This window comes from Candoia aspera, chromosome 3 (assembly GCF_035149785.1).
Source record: "Candoia aspera isolate rCanAsp1 chromosome 3, rCanAsp1.hap2, whole genome shotgun sequence".
NCBI lineage: Eukaryota > Metazoa > Chordata > Lepidosauria > Squamata > Boidae > Candoia > Candoia aspera.
In genome coordinates this window covers 4,629,123-4,653,551 of record NC_086155.1, presented here as the reverse complement: position 1 = coordinate 4,653,551, position 24,429 = coordinate 4,629,123, and the positions used below count along the sequence as shown (strand labels likewise).

General features: G+C 39.9%; 1 protein-coding gene across 1 annotated transcript in view; it reads left to right on the top strand.

Moving 5' to 3' along the window:
* Nucleotides 1-3,460: 3,460 nt before the first annotated feature.
* The window catches only part of ZBTB46 (zinc finger and BTB domain containing 46), a 73,147-nt gene continuing 52,178 nt past the window's right edge, over nucleotides 3,461-24,429 (top strand). The window contains exons 1-2 of the mRNA XM_063296886.1: nucleotides 3,461-3,682; nucleotides 13,867-14,836. Coding sequence (XP_063152956.1) covers nucleotides 13,900-14,836 — 937 coding nt within the window. The 5' untranslated portion in view covers nucleotides 3,461-3,682; nucleotides 13,867-13,899. The remainder of the gene's footprint in view (nucleotides 3,683-13,866; nucleotides 14,837-24,429) is intronic.

Genomic DNA, 24,429 nt, shown 5'->3' with positions numbered 1-24,429 from the left:
TGATGTAAATTGATGTAAATGACTTAGGTTTGGATTTAATGGACTCCCTGCCCCAAAATGCTCAATTAAATTGAACTTCCATTGTCCCAATATATATGGCTTTGATCCACATTAGAATCCACCGTAAGCTATTTTCCAACTACAATATTTTTCTGAAAATGAAAACTTCACCCATGTACAGTGCACCCTTCGCCTATCTTCTAGCAGATGAGGCATTTAAGTTTGAATTTTGAACAACTTTTCAAGTTAGAACTGAATTTTGAAATGAAATCGAGAATGTTAAGTACTATTATTTTATCAGATGAACTAGAAAGTTCAGCACGGTGGGGAAAACGTCGTTTTAAGGAACAGAAAATAGTTTTGGGGTTGCTGGTGTGATACCAGTGGTTCTACTACCAGAAGGGTCACCCATGGTGGACAGGTTTCAGCAGAGCTTCCAGACAAAGAACAGACTAGGGAGCAAGGCCTGGCAATCTACTACTGAAAACGTGCCAAGGAAAACCCTCTGGATCACAAAGGAACGTTTTGCAATATAGTGCTGGAAGGTGAGCCCCTCAGGTCAGAAGGCACTCAATATGCTACTGGGGAAGAGCTGCCTTCTCAAAGTAGCGCCGAGTTTTGTGACACCGATGGAGTAAAGCCTCTGGGACCTTCATTTGCTGATGTGGCATGACTCAAAATGAGAAGTAACAGCTACAAACATCCATTAATAACCGGGACATGGAATGTACGAAGGATGAATCAAGGAAAATTGGAAGTTGTCAAGGATGAAATGGAACACCTAAAGATCAACATCTTAGGCACTAGTGAGCTGACGTGGACTGGCACTGGTCACTTTGAATCTGACAATCATATGGTATACTGTGCTGGGAATGAAAAATCGAAGAGGAACGGCGTGGCATTCATCATTAAGAAGAATATTTCAAGATCCATTCTAAAGTACGACGCCACCAGTGAGAGACTAGTAGCGATACGCCTGCAGGGAAGAACAGTTAACACTACTATTATTCAAATGTATGCACCAGCCACAAATGCTGAAGATGAAGAAATGGAAAACTTTCACCAAACACTGCAATCTGAAATTGATCAAACATGCAATCGAGATGCTTTGTTAATTATTCGCGGCTGGACCGCAAAAGTTGGAAACAAAGACGGATCAGTAGTTGGAAAATATGGCCTTGGTGACAGAAACGACGCTGGAGATCGCATGATAGAATTCTGCAGGACCAATGATTTATTTATTTGCAATCCTTTCTTCCGACAACAGTCGACGACGGTATACATGGACCTCCCCAGATGGATTACACAGAAACCAAACTGATTATGTTTGTGGCGGGAGACGATGGAGCAGCTCAACACTATCACTTAAGACAAAGCCAGGAGCTGACTGCGGGACAGATCGCCCATTGCTCATGGGCAAGTTCAAGCTGAAGCTGAAGGAAATTGAAGCAAGTCCAGGAGTGCCAAAGTATGAGCTAGAAAACATCCCACCTGAATTTAGAGATCACCTCAGAAATAGATTCGATGCACTAAACACTGACGACCGAAGACCAAAAGAGTTGTGAAGGTTGGACACTAAAAAAGGAAGATAGAAGAATTATTGATGCATTCGCATTGTGGTGTTGGCGAAGATGATTGAAAATGCCACAGGCTGCCAGAAGAACAAACAAACAAACCACCCAGAGTCCCTCTTTTGGGGGAGGTGGGCGGTGGCCAAATTTGAATAATTAATTAATTAATTGATTGATTAAAATCAGCTTTAGAAGAATTACAACCAGAGTGTTCCCTAGAGGAGAAGATAACTAGGCTCAGACTCTCATACTCTGGGCACATCGTCAGGAAAGACCGCTTGCAAAGGACGTAAAGTCAAGGGCCAGCGGAAAAGAGGGTGGCCTTCAGTGAGATGGATTGATACAGTCACAGCAACAATGGATGCAAACATGGGAACAGCCAGGCACATGGCGCAAGACCAAACAGCATTTCGTCCTGTTATACGCAGGGTCGCCATGAGTTGTAAACGACTCGACGGCAACCAACAACAGCAACAATAGATCTCTATGGAGATGAAAGCTAACAGTTAATGGTCTGTGGAATATACTGACTCCTGCAAATTTATTAGTTTTAGATTTTCTCCAAAGTTAAAATGAAACCCCACTAAAACTTGCGTTCTTTGGTAACAGGTGAGATGTTTGAAGGTATTTTGTGAATGTTGAAAAATCGGAATTAACTTGGTCTGTTTCCTTTCCATCAGTAAAAACAGAGGCTGTGTTAAAGCTACCAGGTCTGGACCTCAAAATCTGGGGGAGAACCGGTTTCCTCTCTTAGCTGCCATCTGTGGTCATTTGGATTTTTGCAGCCCAGATCTGGTAACCCCAGTTGTGTGCAGTGTGGGTTTGCATGAACCCTGTCTCCACAATTTGAGAAAGGCAATGCATGAGGACGAGGACTGTCTTTTAATTGTTTTTCATTGAGATACTTACTCCTTTCCAGTAATAAAATATTGCAAGCACGCTTGACTGGATGTCATTGTATCGCTGCTTGCGCCACGCACTAGCACATTATTAACCACAGTTTACTGAATTAATCCAGTTAAGTAGGTTAAACACACACCAAAACAGCACACACCAAAACACACCCACAGGGCTCAGAATGGTTATGCATACATACATGCATGCAAAAAAAACAAGAACAAACAAATCAATGCTGGGCGAAAAGGTGGTTAGAGAGTTTGTGGCTCAGGGTGCTTGGACCCTAAACGAAATCTAGTACTGTGGGAACTGCCGACGGGATAATTCAGTGAGCCGTGGCTTACGTGTTGTGCGGAGACACCCTGAACCACAATTTGCCCAGCTTCCTATCAACCCAGCTGTCGTGTGAACCCAGCCGCTGCACGTGTCTGCCTCCCCGGGGGTATCTAAGCGCTACGGACACCCGTGGGAACCTTCCTGGGTCTGGAATGCGATTCCCTCTTGATTCTGTTTCCCAAAAGCAGCACCTCGGGGCGAGGGCAGCGCACCAGCGCGTGCGAATCCTCCCGGACCCTGGAGCGCGACTCCCTCGCGCCGCTCTCCCCTCTTCCTGGGGCAGGAAAGGCCCTGACCGTTGCCAGGACAACGGAAACCTCCGCTTGCCCTTGGCAACAATCTTGTCAGGGCTGCGCTCGCTCGCTCTCTCCCTCCGTCCCTCCCATCATGCTCAGCGCCCCCCAGGTCCGGCCGCTCGACAGTTGCGCTCTCACCTCGCGCGCGCTCTCTCTCCTTTCCCTGGCCGGCGCGAGGGAGGCGGACGGGCGGGGGGGGTGGGGGGAGAAGACGCGAGGCTCTATCGGGGCGTGGCTTAGGGAGGCTGGGGTCGCTCCCTACCCAATCCGGGGCGAGATCGCCTGCTTTTCCCCGGCCGGCCCCGCCCCTCCCCCTTTCCTTCGCCGGCTCTACCGGGCTCGAGCATGGCCCCTCCCCCTCTCCGGCCAAGTTGGGTGAGGAGGCGGCAGGAGCGCGCGCGCCCCTCCCCCCTGTCCTGGGGGTGGGGGGGGAGAGAGGAAAAAAAAAAAGAGGCGGGAACGCGCTCCGTCTCCCCCTCGGCGCCCTCCGCGGCTCCCCTTCCCCAGCCCCGTGAGGGGAGTAAAGCGAGAGCGAGTGGCCGCCCAGCGGAGCCCGCGCTCCGGCCGCCGCTGCCCCCTCAGGTAAGCTGAGGCCGGCTCGGCCTCCCGCTCGCAACTTGGCAACTTCCCCCGCGGGGGGAGCGGGCGCCCTGTGCGAATGCGGGGGGGCGCCTCAGAGAAGTTGCCCCCTCGGTGCCCGCGCGGGGGAGGAGTCCCCTTCCCTCCTCTCTACCCCCCCCGGCGTGGTTCAAGGTGAACCCGCGCTCTCGCCCCCCGCGCCCCCTTGGCTGCAGCCGCTGGGGTAGAGGCCACCTTGCGGGCCGTTCCCGGAATATCCTGGAGGGAGGGAGGGAGGTGGGGGGGAGAGAGGCGATGACCCCCCCGTGCAGATGGGGCAGGGGGCGCCTCTGATCTCCCTTCGCCCCGGGACGCGATGCCTTATTTGGGCTGGGGGGTGGAGGGATGAGGGCCGGCAGGGGCTGACTGGCAGGGGGTTAACCCCCCCTGCTTCTCCCCTCCCCTCCCCCCACCTCCAAAAGGGGAATTTTCCAGCTGGTAATTTCTGCTGCGTCAACACCCAGCTCAAGGGAGTGGAGAGGAGACGAGGGGGCATTTTCACAGCAGCTCCACTTCGCAAAATAACCAGCCCGTCTGCGCTGACGGATATATTCAATTTAAAAAAAAAACTTTAAAAAAATAAGCATCCGTGCAAGTTGGACCAAGAGTTAGTCGAGAGAGAGAGAGAGGGTCCCACCGAAGTGCTTGGGAGAAAAAGGGATGAGGTAATAACGCTGATGAGACATGCAGATTTCCCCTCTTGCTTTCTCTTTCTGCCTCCTCAAAGCCACGCCGGTTCTGTTTTGGGTTATTGTCTCTTTCCCTGAAGCCGGGCACGGGTCTCCTGGGCTTGCCTCCATTTTAATTGTAAACGGGGAAACGTCGAAAGTGACCCCGATACCTTTAAACCCAGCCTCAAATTAGGGTTTCTCCTTTTCCCTAAAGCTCTGCCGGTTGCTCAATATGTTTGTAACAACTTAAGGGGCTGATTTGAAAATATGTGCAGGTAAGGACCTTTTGACGGAAAAGCCGTCCGTAAGAGACTATGGTTAGTAGAGGGGAAAAAAATAAGTGATATGCTTCTTTTAAAAAAAGGAAAAAGGAAGTAGTGGTGTTGGAGAGTTTTCAAAGTTATCTTGTCTTTTTGTATCTGTAAATAGGTATGTTAGTTTCATAGAAGTATTGCAAGTAGCGTTTTATAGTGCAATCCCTGATGATAAATAAGGCATAAAGAAGATTTCCTATAGTATAACAGTAGAAGGGTTGGCTGGCGTAAAATGAGTAACTGACTACTTAAGCAGAGCAATATATTTTTAATTTATGACAAATGTGTATGCAAGAACAGTTTCATTCTTAATTGAGTTTTCTGCCTCTCTTCAATTTCTTGAATTTGTTTGGCATGGAGGACTGGGAGGATTATCAGCTTTGTTTCAAGATGTTATAAAAAGGATATTGTTGCAAGTGGTGCTCTTCAAAGTACCTGTACTGTACTGAAATGGTTGTATTATAAAGCAGTATTTGAATTGTATCTATTTATATACCTACCGACCTACCTACCAACACACACACACACACACACAAACACACACTGTGTGTGGATGCTTCTATTTTAAGATGCTTTCTCCAAAGAGAAAAACTTCTGATTAAAAAATGAGGAACAAATGTTCAAAATCTCAGAAGAGTTTCTTTTCTCATGCATATGAAACTTTGGCTGTTCTGGGTTACTTTAAATAATTATAGCATATTTCACAAATAAAAGAATAATGTTGGACAGCCAATTCTATTATATTGATTGGCTGATCTGGAATGAATTTATAACAGTTGAATAAGCTACTACTTGTCAAGTTCATTCTTCAATTTTTTTTATGTGATACAGTGTGTGTGTGTGTGTGTATATGCACATGTCTGGAGTTTATAGTTTCAATAGAAGAGAATATATGTAGCTCAGGGTTGAACTGTGGAGCACCAAGGACTCCAGTTTACCGTTTTAATTTGTGTAATGAAAAATGATTGCTTTACTATATCACATGACAGATTGCATTCTGTAAAATACTTGTATCTTGATTTAGAATTAGTACTACATTTAAGGTTTCAGACTTAGAACTATGTGGCTATCATTTACTTTGATGAAATACTAATTTCGCTGTTGGTAGATTAGATCACTGATTGAAATTTTGTTCTAATAGAATGGGTTTACTTCAGGTTGTGGTGTATCATTTATTATATGCAACTCTTCTAAAGTCTGATCCAATTAATTTATGTGGTCTTTTCAAAAGGACAGTATTTGCTAATTAGACATAAACGTTTTAATAACTGATATACAGGTCAGGTCTTAAAATTTAAGGGAAAAAAGGAAATGGGCCATATTGTCCCTATGGCTTGTATTTTTAGGGCATCCGTATAGTAGTAATTATGTTCTTTTCCAGGTGATGTATTTAAAAGAGATGCTTGAGTAATTTTATGATACAACCTTGGCACACTTTTTTGTGAGGGAGCTAGGATAGTACATTACTAACTAAAAAGAAGCTAGCTTTGGTATGTGACAGCTATACTCCATAAAGAAATTACCTTTTCTACCTTATGTGAACCCTTTCAATTAGATACCTCATTTTCTTGCAATGTTCTAATTAATAAAGTATTGCACACATTTACTTACAATTTTTCTCATTCTAGCTTCTTACGTAAAAGTAATTTTAAGAATTGCCAGCATCTAAAATTCCTTCTTTCGCCTTTGTTTCTTATGGCATCCTTCTTCAGATCACAACTTGACTTTCTGGCATTATTTTGGCTATATTCTTAATTTAATTGGTAAATAAAAGGACAAAAATGCTTAGTTAAAATCTTTGAAAGGCTCCCTTGATCTATCCCTTGATCACCTTTTAGCTATCCTTTATGCTCATAATTCCCTGAATTATTACTTATTTCTATGTAGAAAACTCTTGACAGTTTGCACAACAGGATTAGTAGACTATTAGATGTATTCTGATATTCCTGTAGTCATACCAGTTGATTTAAGGTAAGTAGAGTTATTCTCACAAAATCAGTCAGTTGACCTGTTTAAGCATTTTTCAAATAGTAACAGTGCAAATTAAAAACCTAAAGCTAAACTTTCAAAGTTACATTGCAGTAGTACTAAAAAGCCAACAACATTTTCAAGAATATATCCGGCCAGTTTAATATTTCACATTTGTTTTAAAAACAGATTATTAGCTTACTGATTTGTAAGAATTCCATGGACACAATTAATTTTGATTTTAAGGAAATGGTAAAAAAATCGTCCATTATACTTTAGCTTGCAAAACAAGTGATTGTGGGCATATACGTGATTACTTGGAAAACAGGACTCAAAGATAGAGTCCCCATAGTACTCTAAAGTAAATTGTTTATTGTCTTATGTGAACCTAGTCTTTGTATCCGTTAACTGTGTTCCGTGTCTTACGTTACAGAAACGAGACAATGGGGTTGTATATTGTATGGCTAAACAAACCATAGGGCAGTGCATGAATCCAACCAGCAAGTGCTTATAGAAGTGTCATTAGGATGCTTGGTTCAGAGTTTTTTGGTTTTTACCATATTTATTAGTGATAGTTGATCAAGTGGATTGTATTCAAGTTTGCAGATGGCAAAGCCAGAATGGACAGGTATTATCTCGGTTAATGAAAATAAAATTGAAACAATTTTGTTAGAATAAAAACCTGGAATTAACATACAATAAATTAGAAACAATGTGAAATTTAGCACTAGTTAAAAAAGGGATATAGGATATAGATACTAGTCTTGAAAGCCATATATTTGAAAAAAATGGGATTGCTGTTTATCACAAATGAAAACTAAACGTGAATAGACAATATGCCACTGCAAAAAAAAAAATCCTAATGTGATATATGGCACATTAAAACTACCACTGTGCAATGCATTGGAAGTAATCATTCTACTTTATTCTGCACTTCACATGTCTTATCTGAAACACTGCGTCCAGATTTGGGGTATCACATTTTAATAAGAGGGTAGAAAAATGGGTTTAGAGGAGGGCAGTAAAAATAGTCAGCAGTATAGAAAGGAAGTTATACCTTAATGTTGTAGAAGGTTAAAGAACTGGGTACATTTCGTTCAGGCTTCCTTAATGTGGATACGTTCCAGATGTGTGGACTTCCATTCCCAGAATTCCCCAGCCAGCATGAACATTGAATCCAATGTCCACACACAGACTCCCAGGACTGTAAGGGCTATCAAGTCTGCTCAGTGCAGGTTAGTGTTCATTTGGAGGGTTCCCAGTTAGTTAAAGCTTATTTAACCCTCAGAGAAAAAAGGCAGGATAGAGAATGGGGCCATAATTGTTCTTTTCAAATACTTAACAGGGAGCAGACTTGTTCTTTTCTGCCTAGATCTAATGAGTTTAAGGGAAAGTAAATCTCAATGTGAGACATTAGGAAACGTATCTGAATAGTAAAAGCAATAGAGAATACAGTCATTTATCTAGGTTGCCACTGGGCTTTCTTTTACTGAAGTTCTTCAAGAAGAGGCTGAACAATAATCTTCTAGGATGCTCAAATTCTGAATCTCGTATTTAATAAGGAAGTTGGACAAGATATCCTACAAGGTACCTTACAGCTTTGATTCTATGGTAGGAGATAATAACTAGTCATATATTTAGGTATACTGTATTAATTACAAAGTCATTCTTCAGGTATACAGCCTTGTAGAACCAAACTGGCAGCAGCCATGTATAAGAGGGAGGCATGTATTAGCACCTTTTGGGTACTGAGTATTTTCAGAAATATAAACGAATTTGAAGAAATAGGAGAATTGTAACCTGGGAAACCAGGGCAGAATGGGAGTATCTTCGAAGAATCTTATTTTGAACCTTGAAGAAGATTCAAAAGATACCAACACAGCAGCACTGGTAGTGGTCATACATTGTACCAGACCTAAGTGTTATTTTGTAAATCTATCCATTGTGATTTAGCATTACGGGTGGTCCAGGATACTGTGGTTTCTCAACATCAGTGATTTAAAAATTTATTTTTTATTGTGATGTGTAATTCCAGCCACTAGTTCAGATTCCACTTGTATACTGTACAGTCAAAGTGAACTTAAAAGGTTACAGTTATTTTCTTTGCTGTTGTTTGTTTGCTTCCCCCCCCCATATGTTTACAACATAAATGAGATTAATTTTCCAGCATTGGCCTTGCTTTCTTTTTTCTCTTGCATCTTTGATAGGAAGAAAAAGGAATCATGTACATGGTTTGCATGCTTTTAAGAAAAAGAAGTATTGTGGCTTAATATAGTTTACAATTTTTCCTTCAAGACTGAGATGCTTAATGAATTCTGGCATATATCTCATCTATAGATTAACAGGTTTTGAGAAGAATCAATCTTTGTTAGCAGTGCTTAACTTGTGAGATAAAAGTTTAAGAAATAAAATATTTATATACATATGTTTAACATTTAACTAAGATGTACTGTAATCCTGTACATTTTATTTATTTATTTATTATTCACATTTCTATCACCGCCCATCTCCCCCTAAAAGGGGGACTCTGGGCAGTTTACAATTAGTTGAACGTATGAATACTTTTTGATTGGATTTTAAGAGAAACTGCTTTCATTCATGTCTAATTATTCCTATGTTGGCTGAGATTCTAATTTCAGTAGCAACCATAGCATTCATAATATTAGACCAGCATTGATTCACAGCTGTGCTCACTTCCATGTATATAGCGAACAGTCCAGAAGAGATGTTTTGTTTGCTGCATTACATCAAAAGCAAGATAGTTTTTACTTGCAGCCACAGATTAATATTGCTGTGGTACCTGCTCATCAGCAAAATTGTGTTTGGCATGACTTTAAACTGATGGATGCTTTGGCTCACTTTGTTGTGTGGGTCACATAGCTGGTCTTCAGATCAAAAGACATCAAGTGACTTTGGATTTTCAGTGGCAACAAGTTAGCCCTGACTATTAATAACGTGTTTTTGAAGAGCAATATATTTGGGCTGCCTTATAGGATGAGTATTGGGGGATCTTTCCACAACACACTAAATTCAGTCTACCACTAATCCTGTCAAATCTCCTTAGCAGTAGCTCTGGCAACACGCAGTGGTACTATCTGAGCCCCACCGGTTTTGGATTTGACGTGGGCACCCTCTCTCTTCCTTTCAGCTGCTCTGGCTGCTCCTTAAAGGAGATGTGTCTTTTCCTGGCACAAGACACCCGTGCCAGAAACAAAGCATCTCTGCCCACTTTGGATCTGAATACTGTACTGCATAGATCTACTCCTATTAAATTTTCATTGGCCCACTTATGGAAAAACCTTCATTTACCAGATTTAAATCCTGCCTTTTGTCCAGGCGAGTCTATGAAGTGGTATATGGAAGGAAGTGGTGGAAACAGGGATAATTTGCACGGATAGACAGGCGTGGAGAGGAATTGTGAATGATGACAGTATAAATATACAGTATTAGCTATGTTTCCTTTTATTATCTCATGGCTTTAATTTCTTTGGCATATTTCTTACTACTTACTTACTCTGCTTTACATAATATTCCCTGCTCCAAATGCAAATAGCTGATAGGTTTATATGTACTGTCTAAGTGTCTATGAATCAACTATCTAGTCCCAAAAGCCTGATTCAGAAGAAGAAAACTTGACAGAAAGATTTTTTCAGGCAAGAAGAATATGTTAAAAGCAAGAAATCTTTTCTCTCAAGGAGAAAACAGGCAGGCTTGGATCCAGACACGTTCAGAAGGCTAAAAAAGACCTGATGGTAAAATCTTGAGAAGTAGATACTCCTCCTTTCCCTTAATATTATAAACTTCAGTCAGGTGAAAAAATTGAATGGAAGAAGAGTTGAGAGAAACAAAAGGACATCCTTTGCACAGCATATAGTCAGCGTGTGGAATTCATTTCCCCATGATGCAGCGATGGCTACCAAGCTGGACAGCTTTAAAAGGGATTAAACAAATTAATGGAGGATAAGACAATTAATGATGCTTGTATGCGTCTTTCAGACCTGAGGTAGCCTGCCTTTGACTGCCAGTCATTGGGGAACAATAGCAGAGAAAGACTGTTGCTTTCACGGCCTGTTTACGCATTCCCATAGGAACTACAGACACAGGATGCTACACTAGGCAGCTTTTCGATCTGATCCGGCAGAGTTGTCCTTAATACTGCATTAACAAAATAATGTTTACCTAAATTGAAATGTGTTTAAAAGGAAGCTATCACGCCAATATTAAGAGTAGTGATGTACTCATCGGGATTATTGTCATATGTTTGTATGTATGTATTTTTTATCCCGCCTTTATTATTTTCATAAATAACTCAAGGTGGCAAACATACCTAATACTTCTTTCTCCTCCTCTTTTCCCCACAATAACATTATATTAATGTTGGTTTGGGGGGAGTTGCATGAATTCATGGTTCTCTTTTTTATGAACGTGTACAAAATATTTAAGTAAAGGAAGTCAAATCAACCAGAATCTCTCTATAGTGTTATTTATTATGCCTTAATGAGAGATCTGAACATTTATTGTCAAAAGGATCTCTCATATACCAAACCATTGCATGTTTGCTCTACTAGAAATGTATGAAGTGCTTCTGAAAGCTAGTCAGGCTTGCATTTCATGGAATTCCCAAAAGCAAGAACTTTTAAAACTGAGCTTGTGTCATCTCCTGGTTCTCACACAAAAGTTCAAAAGTATAGTTTTATAATCCTAGATTAAAAAAAAGAAACTGGCACAAAGCACTTCCAGCATAGGTGAAAGATCAGGTTATCTGGGTAGTCATAGCAAGGGGTGAGTTCAAAGTACAGGGTATTCTAGGTCAGTCTGTTACAGATATTGTTTCAACATTTGAATGTTCTGAAGATGAGGTCTCCAGCCAAGCACAGGTGGCACTGGTCAAGCCTGATTACAGATGCCATCCCACTTAGGTATAATGCTCTACTTCCAAGGTGTCACTCAAAGCAGCCTGTCACTTTTCCATCTCTCTGCTGCTTGGATGTCAGTGTAGATCTGAAGGCCATGTTGCTATGTCAAGATCAGTATCCAGGTTTACAAGTCAGAGGTGGCAAAAGCCTGTTCTGCTGAACCTCAGAGCTAGAAGAGATTAGGTTTTTCTGGTTTAGTTAAACCCGTTATTGTGTTTAGCTAGTGGAAACTAGCCTGGTAATTCTCGTATACTGTATTTGATCTAAATTTGAAATTAGTAATAATACTATGTGCATTTCTGTCCAGGATTCCTGCATGCCTACCATGCTTTCCTCCAAGATATCTGGATTATTGTACCTTGCTGTACATGATGCTGCCTTTAAAAGACCGTTCAGAAACTACATCTGGTTACTTATGGGCACACTAAGGTTTATCCACATAATACCTCTGCTGGAGGAGCTGCATGGGTTGCTAGTTAGCTTTCCCATGCAATTCAAGGTGTTGGTTGTGGCCGTTAAGCCATATATAGCTTAGGGCCTGGTATCTCTGAGACAGCCTGTTCCAAATGGAATCTATCTGTTTGGTAAGATCAGGAGAAGAAAGAATGTTAAGAGTCCCTTTACTGAGATAATGCCCTCTTCAAGGACATTACTTATGCTTGCTTATTCCTTTGGAACACATTTCTGTTGGATCTAAAGACTTTCCCTTCCCTGTTAAGTTTTTGAGGAGCCTTGAAGACCTGGCTCTTCTGGAGGTCATTTGGCATATAGATGCAATACTGAACTGTGCTTGAGGGGGCGCCTTTTCTTTTCGGTTGGAACGCAGTATCTTGGGTGTTTGGGTGTTTGCTGTTCCTTGCTCCTTGTTATATGTATTGTATTGTTTTAATGTATTACTGCAGGCACCGTAAGCCTCTCAGAGTCTCCTGGTTGGAGACTTTTTTCTGCTATTTCTTAGATTTTCTTTCCCCTCCTATTTTTTACATCTTGTGCATGTAAGGCCACTGCATCTTATGCTGTGCATGTTATTTGAGTAGCATAAGCAATAGCACACATGCTTGTTGCTTGAATGTCACAAACAGATAAACATTTTTATTTCCAATATTCTAAGTCATCTAAACAATAGAATGTTAATAATTTTAATTAATACTGCACGAATATCATTGTGTTGAAACAGTATAATGTATCGAGATTTCTAACAATATAATAAAAGGGAAAACACAGAGGGAAAAGACATGGGATAAGGCTCACCTGAAAACTGCTGGTTATCATCAAGGACTGTTCACCTGTGATTCTCATTTTGAACATGTAAACAAACTGAGGTTGAAGTGAATTTATGTATAACTCGGATGTAGTTTGTTGATGTAGTCTAAGGATAATTTCTTCCCAGAGAGCTACTGCTGTCTCTCTGGAAATACAGAATCCTTCCATACATTTAGCTTCTGTACGCAATTTCAGCAGTAGCTTGCTGTGATCTTTTCACGCTATAAATTTAAATTCTTATTTTTTCCCTCAAAGTGTTAGTAAGTACATCACACTTCTCTTAATTATGTTTGAAATATTCATAGGTACAGAATGCTTGGATAATGATTTTAATACCTTGTAGTCAGCTTTTAAACAACAATAATAGCTGTGCTTTGATGAGCCAAGCTTGCTTAGTCCAAGTTACTTCCTAGAGCTGAATCAAACCATGGTAAATGCACTCTGAAATGGTTTTAAGAAATGCTAATAGTTAAATGTAGAGTGTTGATCATTACTGGGATTTTAACAAATATTATTTTTTATTTTCTATCCTGCCTTTATTATTTTTATAAATAACTCAAGGCAGTTTTAATATACTGGTTTTAACCTTCCCCTTCCGTCAGTGACCCCGGAATATGTTTGGCATTGATGTTCCTGTCTGCATTAAGAGAAAATTGTCCATTGGTGCCAGGATTTCTCTTCAGTGCAGTTAAAGCTGAAGATTGTCCCCAAGACTGCAGGAAAGGTTTAAATGGCCCCTCTTTTTGTGTTGCAGTGCCAATAAATGTGTATGTTTAGATGATTAACCTTTTTAAAAAAACTATTCCTAAAATTTATAGATATATTTTAATCTGTTTAGTTTGGCCCTCAATTACTAATGATAACATATTGCAACAAATAGTCATTTCTGTTTCAAAATAATTTTTTAATTAGTCATTCAAACCTAGAAACTTTTAAATGTTTCTGAATTGTCTGTGGTGACCTACATAGTTTGATGGTTCATTTAACATGTTGATGTCTCTACTTCTTCCTCACAGAGTGTGCACACGTGGGAGTGCAAATATTTCTAAATGAATAATCGAAAGGAAGACATGGAGATTGCCTCCCATTATCATCATCTCCTTCAAGAACTCAATGAACAAAGGCAGCATGGTATCCTCTGTGATGTTTGTATTATAGTGGAGGGAAAGATTTTCAAGGCTCATAAAAATATTTTACTTGGGAGTAGTCGTTACTTCAAGACATTGTATTGTCAGGTGCAGAAGACCTCTGATCAAACAACAGTCACTCATTTAGATATTGTAACAGCACAGGGCTTTAAAGCAATAATTGACTTCATGTACTCAGCACACCTTGCATTGACCAGCAGGAATGTTATTGAGGTGATGTCAGCTGCTAGCTATCTTCAGATGACTGATATTGTGCAAGCTTGTCACAATTTCATAAAGGCTGCTCTTGACATAAGCATAAAGTCTGATGCATCGGATGAACTTATTGATTACGAATTTGGGGCTTCCTCTAGCAGCAATACAGATGCTCTGATTTCTGCTGTGGTAGCTGGTAGGAGCATATCTCCCTGGCTGGCTCGAAGGACAAGTCCAGCAAACTCCTCTGGCGATTCAGCTATTGCTAGCTGTCATGAAGGAGGAAGTACATATGGAAAAGAGGATCAAGAACCAAAATCAGATAGTCATGATGACATTTCATCCCAGTCTCTTTGGTCTAGTGATTTGGGCTATGGGACTTTGCATATCAAAGAAGAACAGATCTCTCCACCTCATTATGCAGGAAATGACTTACAGTCTGCCAAAGATAGTGCAATGCAGAATGCTTTCTCAGAACAAGCAGCTTCAGATGGGTGGCAGCCTACAGGGCGTAGAAAGAATAGAAAAAACAAGGACACTGTGCGCCATATTACACAACAACTTGGAGATGACAGCAGGACAACCTCACCGGTGCCACCCTTTCTGACTGCCCCTGGATGGCCGTACAGTAATCAAGAAGCAAGTAAGAATGTTTCATTTGATTTCAATGCAGTTACATAATGCACATGAATAACTGTTTAGAATATATTAGTTAAAAAAAACTACAGTTTTTTTTAAAAATAGTTTTTATTAAAAGATTTTACATATATAATAAGTACATTCAAAGAAAAAGATACAGTAAATGTGAACAAGAAAAGGAAAAGGAAAATAAGGGCAAAAAAGGAGCTAGAAAAAATAAAATGAACAGAAAACTTGAAAAGAAATATAAAGAAATGGCTTCCAATCTTCTTCTTGACAGTTATAGATACAATTCTAATCAAACCTCTCTCTAAGATTACATCAAATTCCTTCTTTCTATAACCTATTCTTTCTAATAAGTTACAAAAAATTCTCTTTTTTGCAAAAAGTCCATAAGGGGTTTCCAGTCATTGATTAATGTCAATAACAACCTTTCTGTAATCAAAGAAGTCAGTCTGGCCATCTTAGCAGGTTGTCAATTTCACCAACCATTCCTCCATGGGGGTAGTGTGGGTTCTTTCCACCTTTGTGCATTTAATAATCTTGCTGCAATAATCATTTATTGAAATAATCTTCGATAACTCTTTTCTGTGTATCCATCAGTCCTAAAAGGAAAAGTTCTGGCTTCAATTGAATATTAATCTTTAAAATCCTCTATATCAAGGTGTGTCTTTGAATCCAACATTTTTTAGCTTTTTTACACATCCACCAAGCATGATAGAATGTCCCTTCATGTTTGCATTTCTAGCATATGTTTGGAATGCCTTTATACATTCCAGATAATTTCTCTGGTGTCATGTATCAACAATACATCGTTTTATAAAAATTCTCTTTCAGATCATAACATAATGTAAATTCCAACTCCTTTGACCACATACTTTCCCATTGATCCATCTGTATATTATAACCAAAATTCCTAGCCTACTTTATCATACATTCTTTAACCTGTTCTTCTTCCATTTCAAATTTCAACAAAAGTTTATACATTTTAGCAATTACATGTTCATCATCAGTACACAATTTCACTTCAAATTCTGTCTTTCTTTGCTCCATACCATAAGTCTTTTATCCATTTTAAAACTTTCTGATAACTATAAATGAGAAAAACAGTTATATCCTTCTGCCATTAGTTCCTCTCCACCTATTCTCCTTGGTGATTCTCTAGTAATTTCTGATAGTTTAACCATTTGTCTTTGCTTGTTGTTTCTCTTCTGTAAAATGCTTCTTATGCTGAGATCCATAGAGATGTTTTTGGGCATAGCCTGGGTTTATATCTTTTCCATATTCTCAATATGGCACGTCTAATAAAGTGGTTTTTAAAATCCATATGAACTTACTTTATCCTACCATAAATATCCATACCATCCAAACCTCGGGTCATGCGCTTCTCACTCTAAAAGTCTTTTGTTTCTCAACAACACCCATTCTTTCATCCAAACCAAACAACAAGCTACAAAATACAATTCCAAATCCTGTAAATCCTATCCTCCTCTTTCCTTTGCATCTTGTAACACTTCGTATTTAATTTGTGATTTTCCCCCCTTGCCATACAAATTTAGATATATCTTTTTGCCATTGTTTGAATGGTACATCAGTTGTCAAAGCAGGTATTGTCTGAAACAAAAACATCATTCAAGACATGGGCATGCCTTGGTCCATATGATTGAGAAAGTTTCATTATTGGGAAAGAGGAAAGACATATCCAATCAGTTGTTTATTTTATTTATTTGTGCAATTTATCTACTGCCTCAGTCTTCAAGGATTCTAGGTAGTTTACAGACATTTCAAAGCCCAGAGTCGCTTGCTTTGTGAGATGGGCAGCTATATGAATCAGATAGATAGATAGATAGATAGATAGATAGATAGATAGATAGATAGATAGATAGATAGATAATTTGGAAGTTACCCCATTTCTTTCTCTTCACTAAGGCAGGGAGAAGGGGTGTGGTTTGGATACAGCCTTGACAGGCTAAGTGGGAAACCCTCCATTTTATGTTAGGCCTGCCAGTCTGCCAGCCAAAGCTTTTCAATTCTTGCTCTAAGATAGCAGCGATATTAAGATACTTTGAACATAGAAGACCACATATATAAACTGAGAGGAGCACCTCTGAAAATACTGTATTCTTTCTTGAAGACTGTTTCACATTATTTTTAATATACGTTTAATATACGTATACGTTAATATACATTTAATAAATGTTTCTGCAACCTTGATGGGTTTGAGAAATGTGTAGGTTAATTGTTATATTCATGTAACACCAAAAATAGGCCTGAAATGTGTGCGTTAACAATATCGGGATTATTTTTGGCATTTAAGACTACTTACTGTAAGTCATTCTTCCAATTTGAAGTCTGAACAGATGAATGCAATCTTTTTGGTAGGTGTCCAAAGGTGCATGTTGGCAGTAATAGACAACTTGGGTTTTAAATGATGAATGAGCTAGCACTTCAGACATAATGAAAACAATATCCTGGGCATTCACCATCTTGTAGTAAAGCTGTAAGTGTATGATTTCATTATAACAGCCCCATTTGCTCCAAATTTATTATCTAATTATGATGGAAATGTCAGTCTTTCATTACAGACCATTTCCTAGAGGATGCTCCTTCAGATTGGTTTGGATAGGGTCTATGAATACTGTCAGGGGAGAATTCTAGATTTATAGCTGGCCAAGGGAAGAATCTTACAAAATGGTATTGTTTTAACAGAACGGAATTGATCTTTTCCTGCCATCACAATAAAGAAAAATATCATGTCTATCTGTGTCTACACAACTTCGCTTTTTATTAAAAAGAGGACTGCTCTTCTGATCTGATTATTTGAAGACTCAAATACTGTAGTGTTTTAGTGCTGCTTCATTTAGCTGAAGATGTGGGAAAAGGTAATGCAAGGAATGCATTTTACCGTATCATATGCTGCACTATCTCTCAAACAAAAGAAGCCTGATCTGCAATACTCTGGTTTTATTGGGATCCAACTTAAGACTACTGTAGTGTAGTATGCACTATGTGTGGTCAATGTTAGAAAAGTATTTGGAAATACAGTTAGTGCAGCATCTGACTGCAGAAGTATTAGCCAGAGTATATACCCCATGGAGCATATAGTTCAGTTTTTATATTACCTTTATAGCTCCCGGTGGAGTCCTTGGTGCTTTCTGAGCCTAGCTGTTTGCTTGCAGATGTTCTATTACCTGACTAGGTAACATCATCAGTGCTGGTCACTGATGACAGAAGCACATGTTGAGGTGCTTCTAGATGATTATCCTCTTGCACTATCAATGAAAACACTTTGCATATTTATTTTATTTTCATCTCTTTAATAAGCTTTCTGTGTTTAGGAAAAAAAAATGGAAAAGGTAGTGGGAAGTAGTAGCGTGACAAATAGAAGAAACGTTGATTCCCTCCTCCTCTGCTACTTCACCAGGTTTTATAAATGAGGCAGGACGGAGCTATTGCAGAATAAAATCTAACCTAGTCCCAAGCACTGGTTGGATTTTACAGTTCTGTTCAGTTGGGATCAAGGTATTGTAAGGATCATCTCTCAAAGAAATATATATTCACCAACTTCATAACCTTTGGAGGCCCTTCTCTACTCCCTAGTCGTCTGCAGTGGAAGAAATCCCTGCTATATTAGAGGGCCTTTGGGACAGAAAAAACTGATTATTTTCTACCTGTCCAAATTTAATTTCTGTTTTACTGTTGCTAGTACAATAGTATTTTATTAAATCACATTGTGTATCTTCTGTGAATAGAAAGTTGTGATAAACATATTCGTAAGATTTTCTTTCCTGGTTCTTTTGGATTCATCTAGCACGTGTCAATCCATCATCTTCTGGGCTGTATTACTGTGAAACTTCATGCATACACCTCTTTTCTGTGCTGTGTATTCTGTTATAGTAATGCATTCTGTTACATTGAAATTTAGGAACCAAATGTTCAATAGGTTCAGTATAGTAAAAGTAATAAGGACATGGAAATATATAATCAATCATTGGGGATATTTCTGTGTTAGGAAGAAGAACTTCCTTGAATTAAATGTGTCAGGTTACAACAGTCAAAATAGTGCACATCAGAGTAAAATACTCTGGATAGAAGAATTGTTGACTATGTTTTCAGTTGCTCTTGGAATGTTAACTTAGTTCAAATTCTGATTCTCAGTTAACCTCCTTCATTGCTGGCCATTGATGAAAAACAGCAGTATGTCTTAAGGAAATGTAAACAACAGAGTTAGCTTTTAGCATGCTGTGCAGTCAGGTTCAAGTCAGACCTTTGTGATATCATGACAAAAATGAAATTTCACAGAGCTCTGCATATATCATTGGTAGTCAGTAATCTCTATAGAAGTAGAACCCTTGGGGTGACAGACTGTAGTGAGAATGGCAAAGTGAATGGTGGAAGATTTGGAGCATCAGTTACAAGTTGTAAAAGAACTGTTTCTTCAAAGTGATTTAAATCAGCTGCCCAGTTTATTTACAGTTCTGTTTCCAACTTGCCGGCTTGCTTCAGTTCAAGTGCTAACTTAACCAAATAAATAAATCAAGATAAGTAGAACATTTTACATAATTTTGAGCCTGTTCGAGTATTTATCATAAATATAGATACATTCAAAAGCCACCATAGGCTGTTACGATTTTGGGGAGCAATCAGTTGTTCACAGAATGGTAAATAAATTTTCAGGTACTTCAGAGAAATACATTAAGGAAAACAATCGAGTGAGAAAGGGAGAGAGAATTGAACCCTACAGAGTGCAAGAAGCATGCATTACACCTAATAATGGAACAGTGTTGTACAGAAACCTGCTGTAGTAATATACTGAGGCCCTCCTAACATTCAGATTAACCAAGTGACCCAGAATAGGAGAAAAGAGAAAGCAGTTCTAATTGAATGCTTATCAGTTCCTCTTTCCTCTCTTGTTAGTGTCCGGTTACAAATGTTCTTTAAAATCGTGTCACTTGGTTTCTAATTGGACATTACCAGCAAGGAGCCTATGGATTTTAAGGTGATAAATTACTTTAAATGTATTTAAAACATTTTAAACTAGCTGCAGTGTATCAGTGAAAAAAGAAATGTGAGTAGAAAAGAAAGAAATCAAGAATTCACAACCTGGGGAAAATTATTTTATGTACAAAAATTCTATACTACCTTTTTACTGGGTGATGTACAATCTAAAAACATGAAGAGATAAAACTTCCATTCCTTAAAAATCAATCTGTCCTTCCAAAAAGCAACCTACCTCCCCACCATAAAAACAACATCAGAACATAACCAGTGAAGGCCAAGCAGTCATCCTTGGATTTAACTGGACATGCCTGCTTAAAAAGAAGTTTCTTCATGACAGGAACAAAGGGAACAAGCCCATATTGTATAAGATCAAGGCAGACACAGAGAAATCCAGTCTTCTGTCCCACATCCCTCTCACCTTTTGTTGGGGTAGGATCTTAAGCAGGTCCTCTCTAGATGCTCTCACAGGATGTGCAGAATACTTTTGAATAAAGTAGTGCATAATAGTAACAGCATAGCTGAATCCTTAAGGTAAAATACAGGAGGACTCACACCTCCTTGCCCAGAAACCCTGGAATCTTCACACCCTGGTCCTGTCTTTCTGCTTTTTAGGATAGTGCCTTGGTAGTTCCTGCTGCAGCACTTGACCTCCTAACTTCTAGGGTTACCTCATCCAGCATCCTTCCCCTAACCATGGTATGTGTGGTAATGAGGGTTCCTGAGCTGACTTAAAGGTGATTAAAAAGGTAAAAATTTATGATATAAATTTAATAAATAAATAAATAAATAAAAGGGAAGTAAATTCTATAATGCGACCCCTTAACAACACAGTGTAGAGGTGTGTGACTAAGGAAGTTCTTTGATCTGAGAAAGAAAAGGGAGGTTTTCAAAACATGGCAAATGAGGAAACATTTCACACTTATCTTTTAAGCAAGGAACCCATCTATCTGTTGGCCAGGTCGTTGTCTTCCAAACTTCTTGACGTAGAAGAGTAAGTGCTTCCACTGCTGCATCTGATTGTTGAAATATCTCAATTGGTAATCCATCAATTCCTGGAGCCTTGTTTTTTGCCAATGCCTTCAGTGCAGCTTGAAGTTCTTCCTTCAGTACCGATGGTTCTTGATCTTGATCATTTCAGTACTTCCTGAAACAGCTGAACATTGACTAATCCTTTTTTATACAGTGATTCTGTATATTCCTTCCATCTTCTCTTAATACTACCTGCGTCATTTAATGTATTGCCCATAGAATCTTTAAGGACAGCAGCTTGGAGCTTGAATTTTCTCTTCAGCTCGAGAAATGCTGATCGTGTTCTTCCTCTTTGATTTTCTAGCTCTAGGTCTTTGCATATTTCATCATAATATTTTTCCTTATCTTTTCGAGCTGTCCTTTGAAATTTTCTGTTTAGCTCACTTACTTCATTCTTTCTTCCATTAGCTTTAGCTACTCGGCGTTTAAGAGCAACTTCTGGAGTCTCATCTGATACCCATTTGGATCTTTTCCTTCTTTCCTGCCTTTTTAATGATCTTTCACTTTCGTCTCATATTATGCTCTTAATGTCTTCCCACAACTCTTTTGGTCTTCGGTCGTCAGTGTTTAGTGCATCGAATCTATTTCTGAGGTGATCTCTAAATTCAGGTGGGATGTTTTCTAGCTCATACTTTGGCACTCCTGGACTTGCTTCAATTTCCTTCAGCTTCAGCTTGAACTTGCCCATGAGCAATGGGCGATCTGTCCCGCAGTCAGCTCCTGGCTTTGTCTTAAGTGATAGTGTTGAGCTGCTCCATCGTCTCCCGCCACAAACATAATCAATTTGGTTTCTGTGTAATCCATCTGGGGAGGTCCATGTATACCGTCGTCGACTGTTGTTGGAAGAAAGGATTGCAAATAAATCATTGGTCCTGCAGAATTCTATCATGCGATCTCCAGCGTCGTTTCTGTCACCAAGGCCATATTTTCCAACTACTGATCCGTCTTTGTTTCCAACTTTTGCGGTCCAGCCGCGAATAATTAACAAAGCATCTCGATTGCATGTTTGATCAATTTCAGATTGCAGTGTTTGGTGAAAGTTTTCAATTTCTTCATCTTCAGCATTCGTGGTTGGTGCATACATTTGAATAATAGTAGTGTTAACTGTTCTTCCCTGCAGGCGTATCGCTACTAGTCTCTCACTGGTGGCGTCGTACTTTAGAATGGATCTTGAAATATTCTTCTTAATGATGAATGCCACGCCGTTCCTCTTCGATTTTTCATTCCCAGCACGGTATACCATATGATTGTCAGATTCAAAGTGACCAGTGCCAGTCCACGTCAGCTCACTAGTGCCTAAGATGTTGATCTTTAGGTGTTCCATTTCATCCTTGACAACTTCCAATTTTCCTTGATTCATCCTTCGTACATTCCATGTCCCGGTTATTAATGGCTGTTTGTAGCTGTTGCTTCTCATTTTGAGTCATGCCACATCAGCAAATGAAGGTCCCGGAGGCTTTACTCCATCGGTGTCACAAAACTCGGCGCTACTTTGAGAAGGCAGCTCTTCCCCAGTAGCATATTGAGTGCCTTCTGACCTGAGGGCTCACCTTCCAGCACTATATTGCAAAACGTTCCGTTGTGATCCAGAGGGTATCATTGGCACGTTTTCGGGAGTAGACTGCCAGGCCTTGCTCCCTGGTCTGTCCTTTGTCTGGAAGCTCTGCTGAAACCTGTCCACCGTGGGTGACCCTTCTGGTGGTAGAACCACTGGTGGCATTGTGTCCAGCATCATAGAAGCATGCAAGCCACCACAGTACGACAAACTAATAGACGGGTGGTGGAGACATTTGCCTAGTTCTCCAAAAACGGAAGACCCTGAAACAGCTGTCCCTTCTGTTTCAATTTAGCTGGAAAGGCCACTATAATCAGGGATTGGAGGAACCTTGGAATCCCCCTGGAGTTCTCCTGTTTTAAAAGAACTCAAATTTCTGTCTCTAACCAAGTGAAGGCTGTTGGTCTCCCTCCATGCCTAAATGACAGATAGAGCATTTCTCTCCCATGAAAAAGTTGAATCTACACCAAGCCTGTGAACATGTGTGACTGGGATGCCAGCTGACATTTACAATAGGGAAATTGGGGAAATGAAACATTGGGGTGCTTGGGGCATGAATGCACATATATGGGGTGTGATGACTTGGGCTTTAGCTGCTTTCTTAAGGGGTCTCCAGATCCTCCTCCCATAACCATGCTGCACTGCTTCTCCCCGTAACACCTAGAAACAGCGAACTAGGTATGTGGCCATCAGCCACTTTATTCCTGGAAAACCATCTCTGCCACTGATGTTCTGGGGAGGAGACAAGGGGCAGTCCCCTTGAATAATCTGACTTGATAGGGCAGTGCCTGCTAAAGGCTAGTTTCCTTTTGTAGAATGAACACCACTTGTTCATTAGGTTTTAAATCTTCATTGTATGCAACAAGAAGGAAATTATGAAAAAAGAAGGAGGAATGAACAAATATTTTCTGAATAGGTTAATCTTTGTCATTATCAGTTTAGGGACCAGGCATTTTCCCAGCTCCAGAATCCCTTACACGCAAAAACTCATCCCTCAGAACAAGTTCACACTGCCCAGATATCAATTCATGAAATGAACAGACCACAACTGATTTTACTGATCCTAGCTTGTTGTCCCAAGTTCACTGGATCTAGCCCTATTGTTGCTGGTTGGGGGCTTTCACTCCTACAGCTGTGCCTTCAGAGGAGAAAGAACCCCAGAGATAAAAGAGAGGCTGTCCTCTCCTTTTTTGAAAGCCTTCCTTACAGGGGAAACTCATCTCCTGATTGGCCCCTTGGCATTTCATTTTTCTAGACTTCGGTTGTCTCCACGTATTACCTGGCTGGCCAGAATCAGGCTGACTTTAACCCTTTCAGTTCATGCCCTAAACCTCTTGAAGTGGTATTTCCCCACATTCACAGTGCATACAATCAAAAATATTGTTAGCTTAACAACAGTGTTTCAGTGCATTAGAAAATGCACCATTTTGTTTTCTAAAGACATTCTGCTCCTCCCCTGACTCCTTCCAGCCCAGGATAAAAAAAAACCCAAAACCCAATAGAGCCCAAATTGAGCAGTAGTACTTAAATGATTGGGTGTCATATCCACATACTGGATATGTCATACCCACATACTGTCCTTTTTAGAGATGTGTATAATACATTCTAGCAGCTAGGCCTTTCTGAAATGTGTGTGATGAAAGATACTTAACGGTGCATCTACATCTGGAAAGAAGGGTAAGGCCATGAGGAAGATTGTGTGCTTTGCCTCCTCAAAAGAATATAGCATTGGGAAACCTGGCCACAGCTATTTGCTAACGTAGAAAATATGTTTAGCATTCAAGAGGTCCCAGATTCTGTTTTTTGGCATGTCATGTTAGAGCTGGGAAAGATTTTCTGAAACCTGTAGATAGCTGCTGCTTGTCTACATAGATAGTTGATGTAGATATATCAACAATCTGATCGCTTTATATGAAGCTTTTATTTAACCTGGAAGTGAAGAAAAGCAGAATCCAGATTCCATTTAAGGAGTATTTGATTGAAATTTGAGATACCTTAAATAGACCCAGATC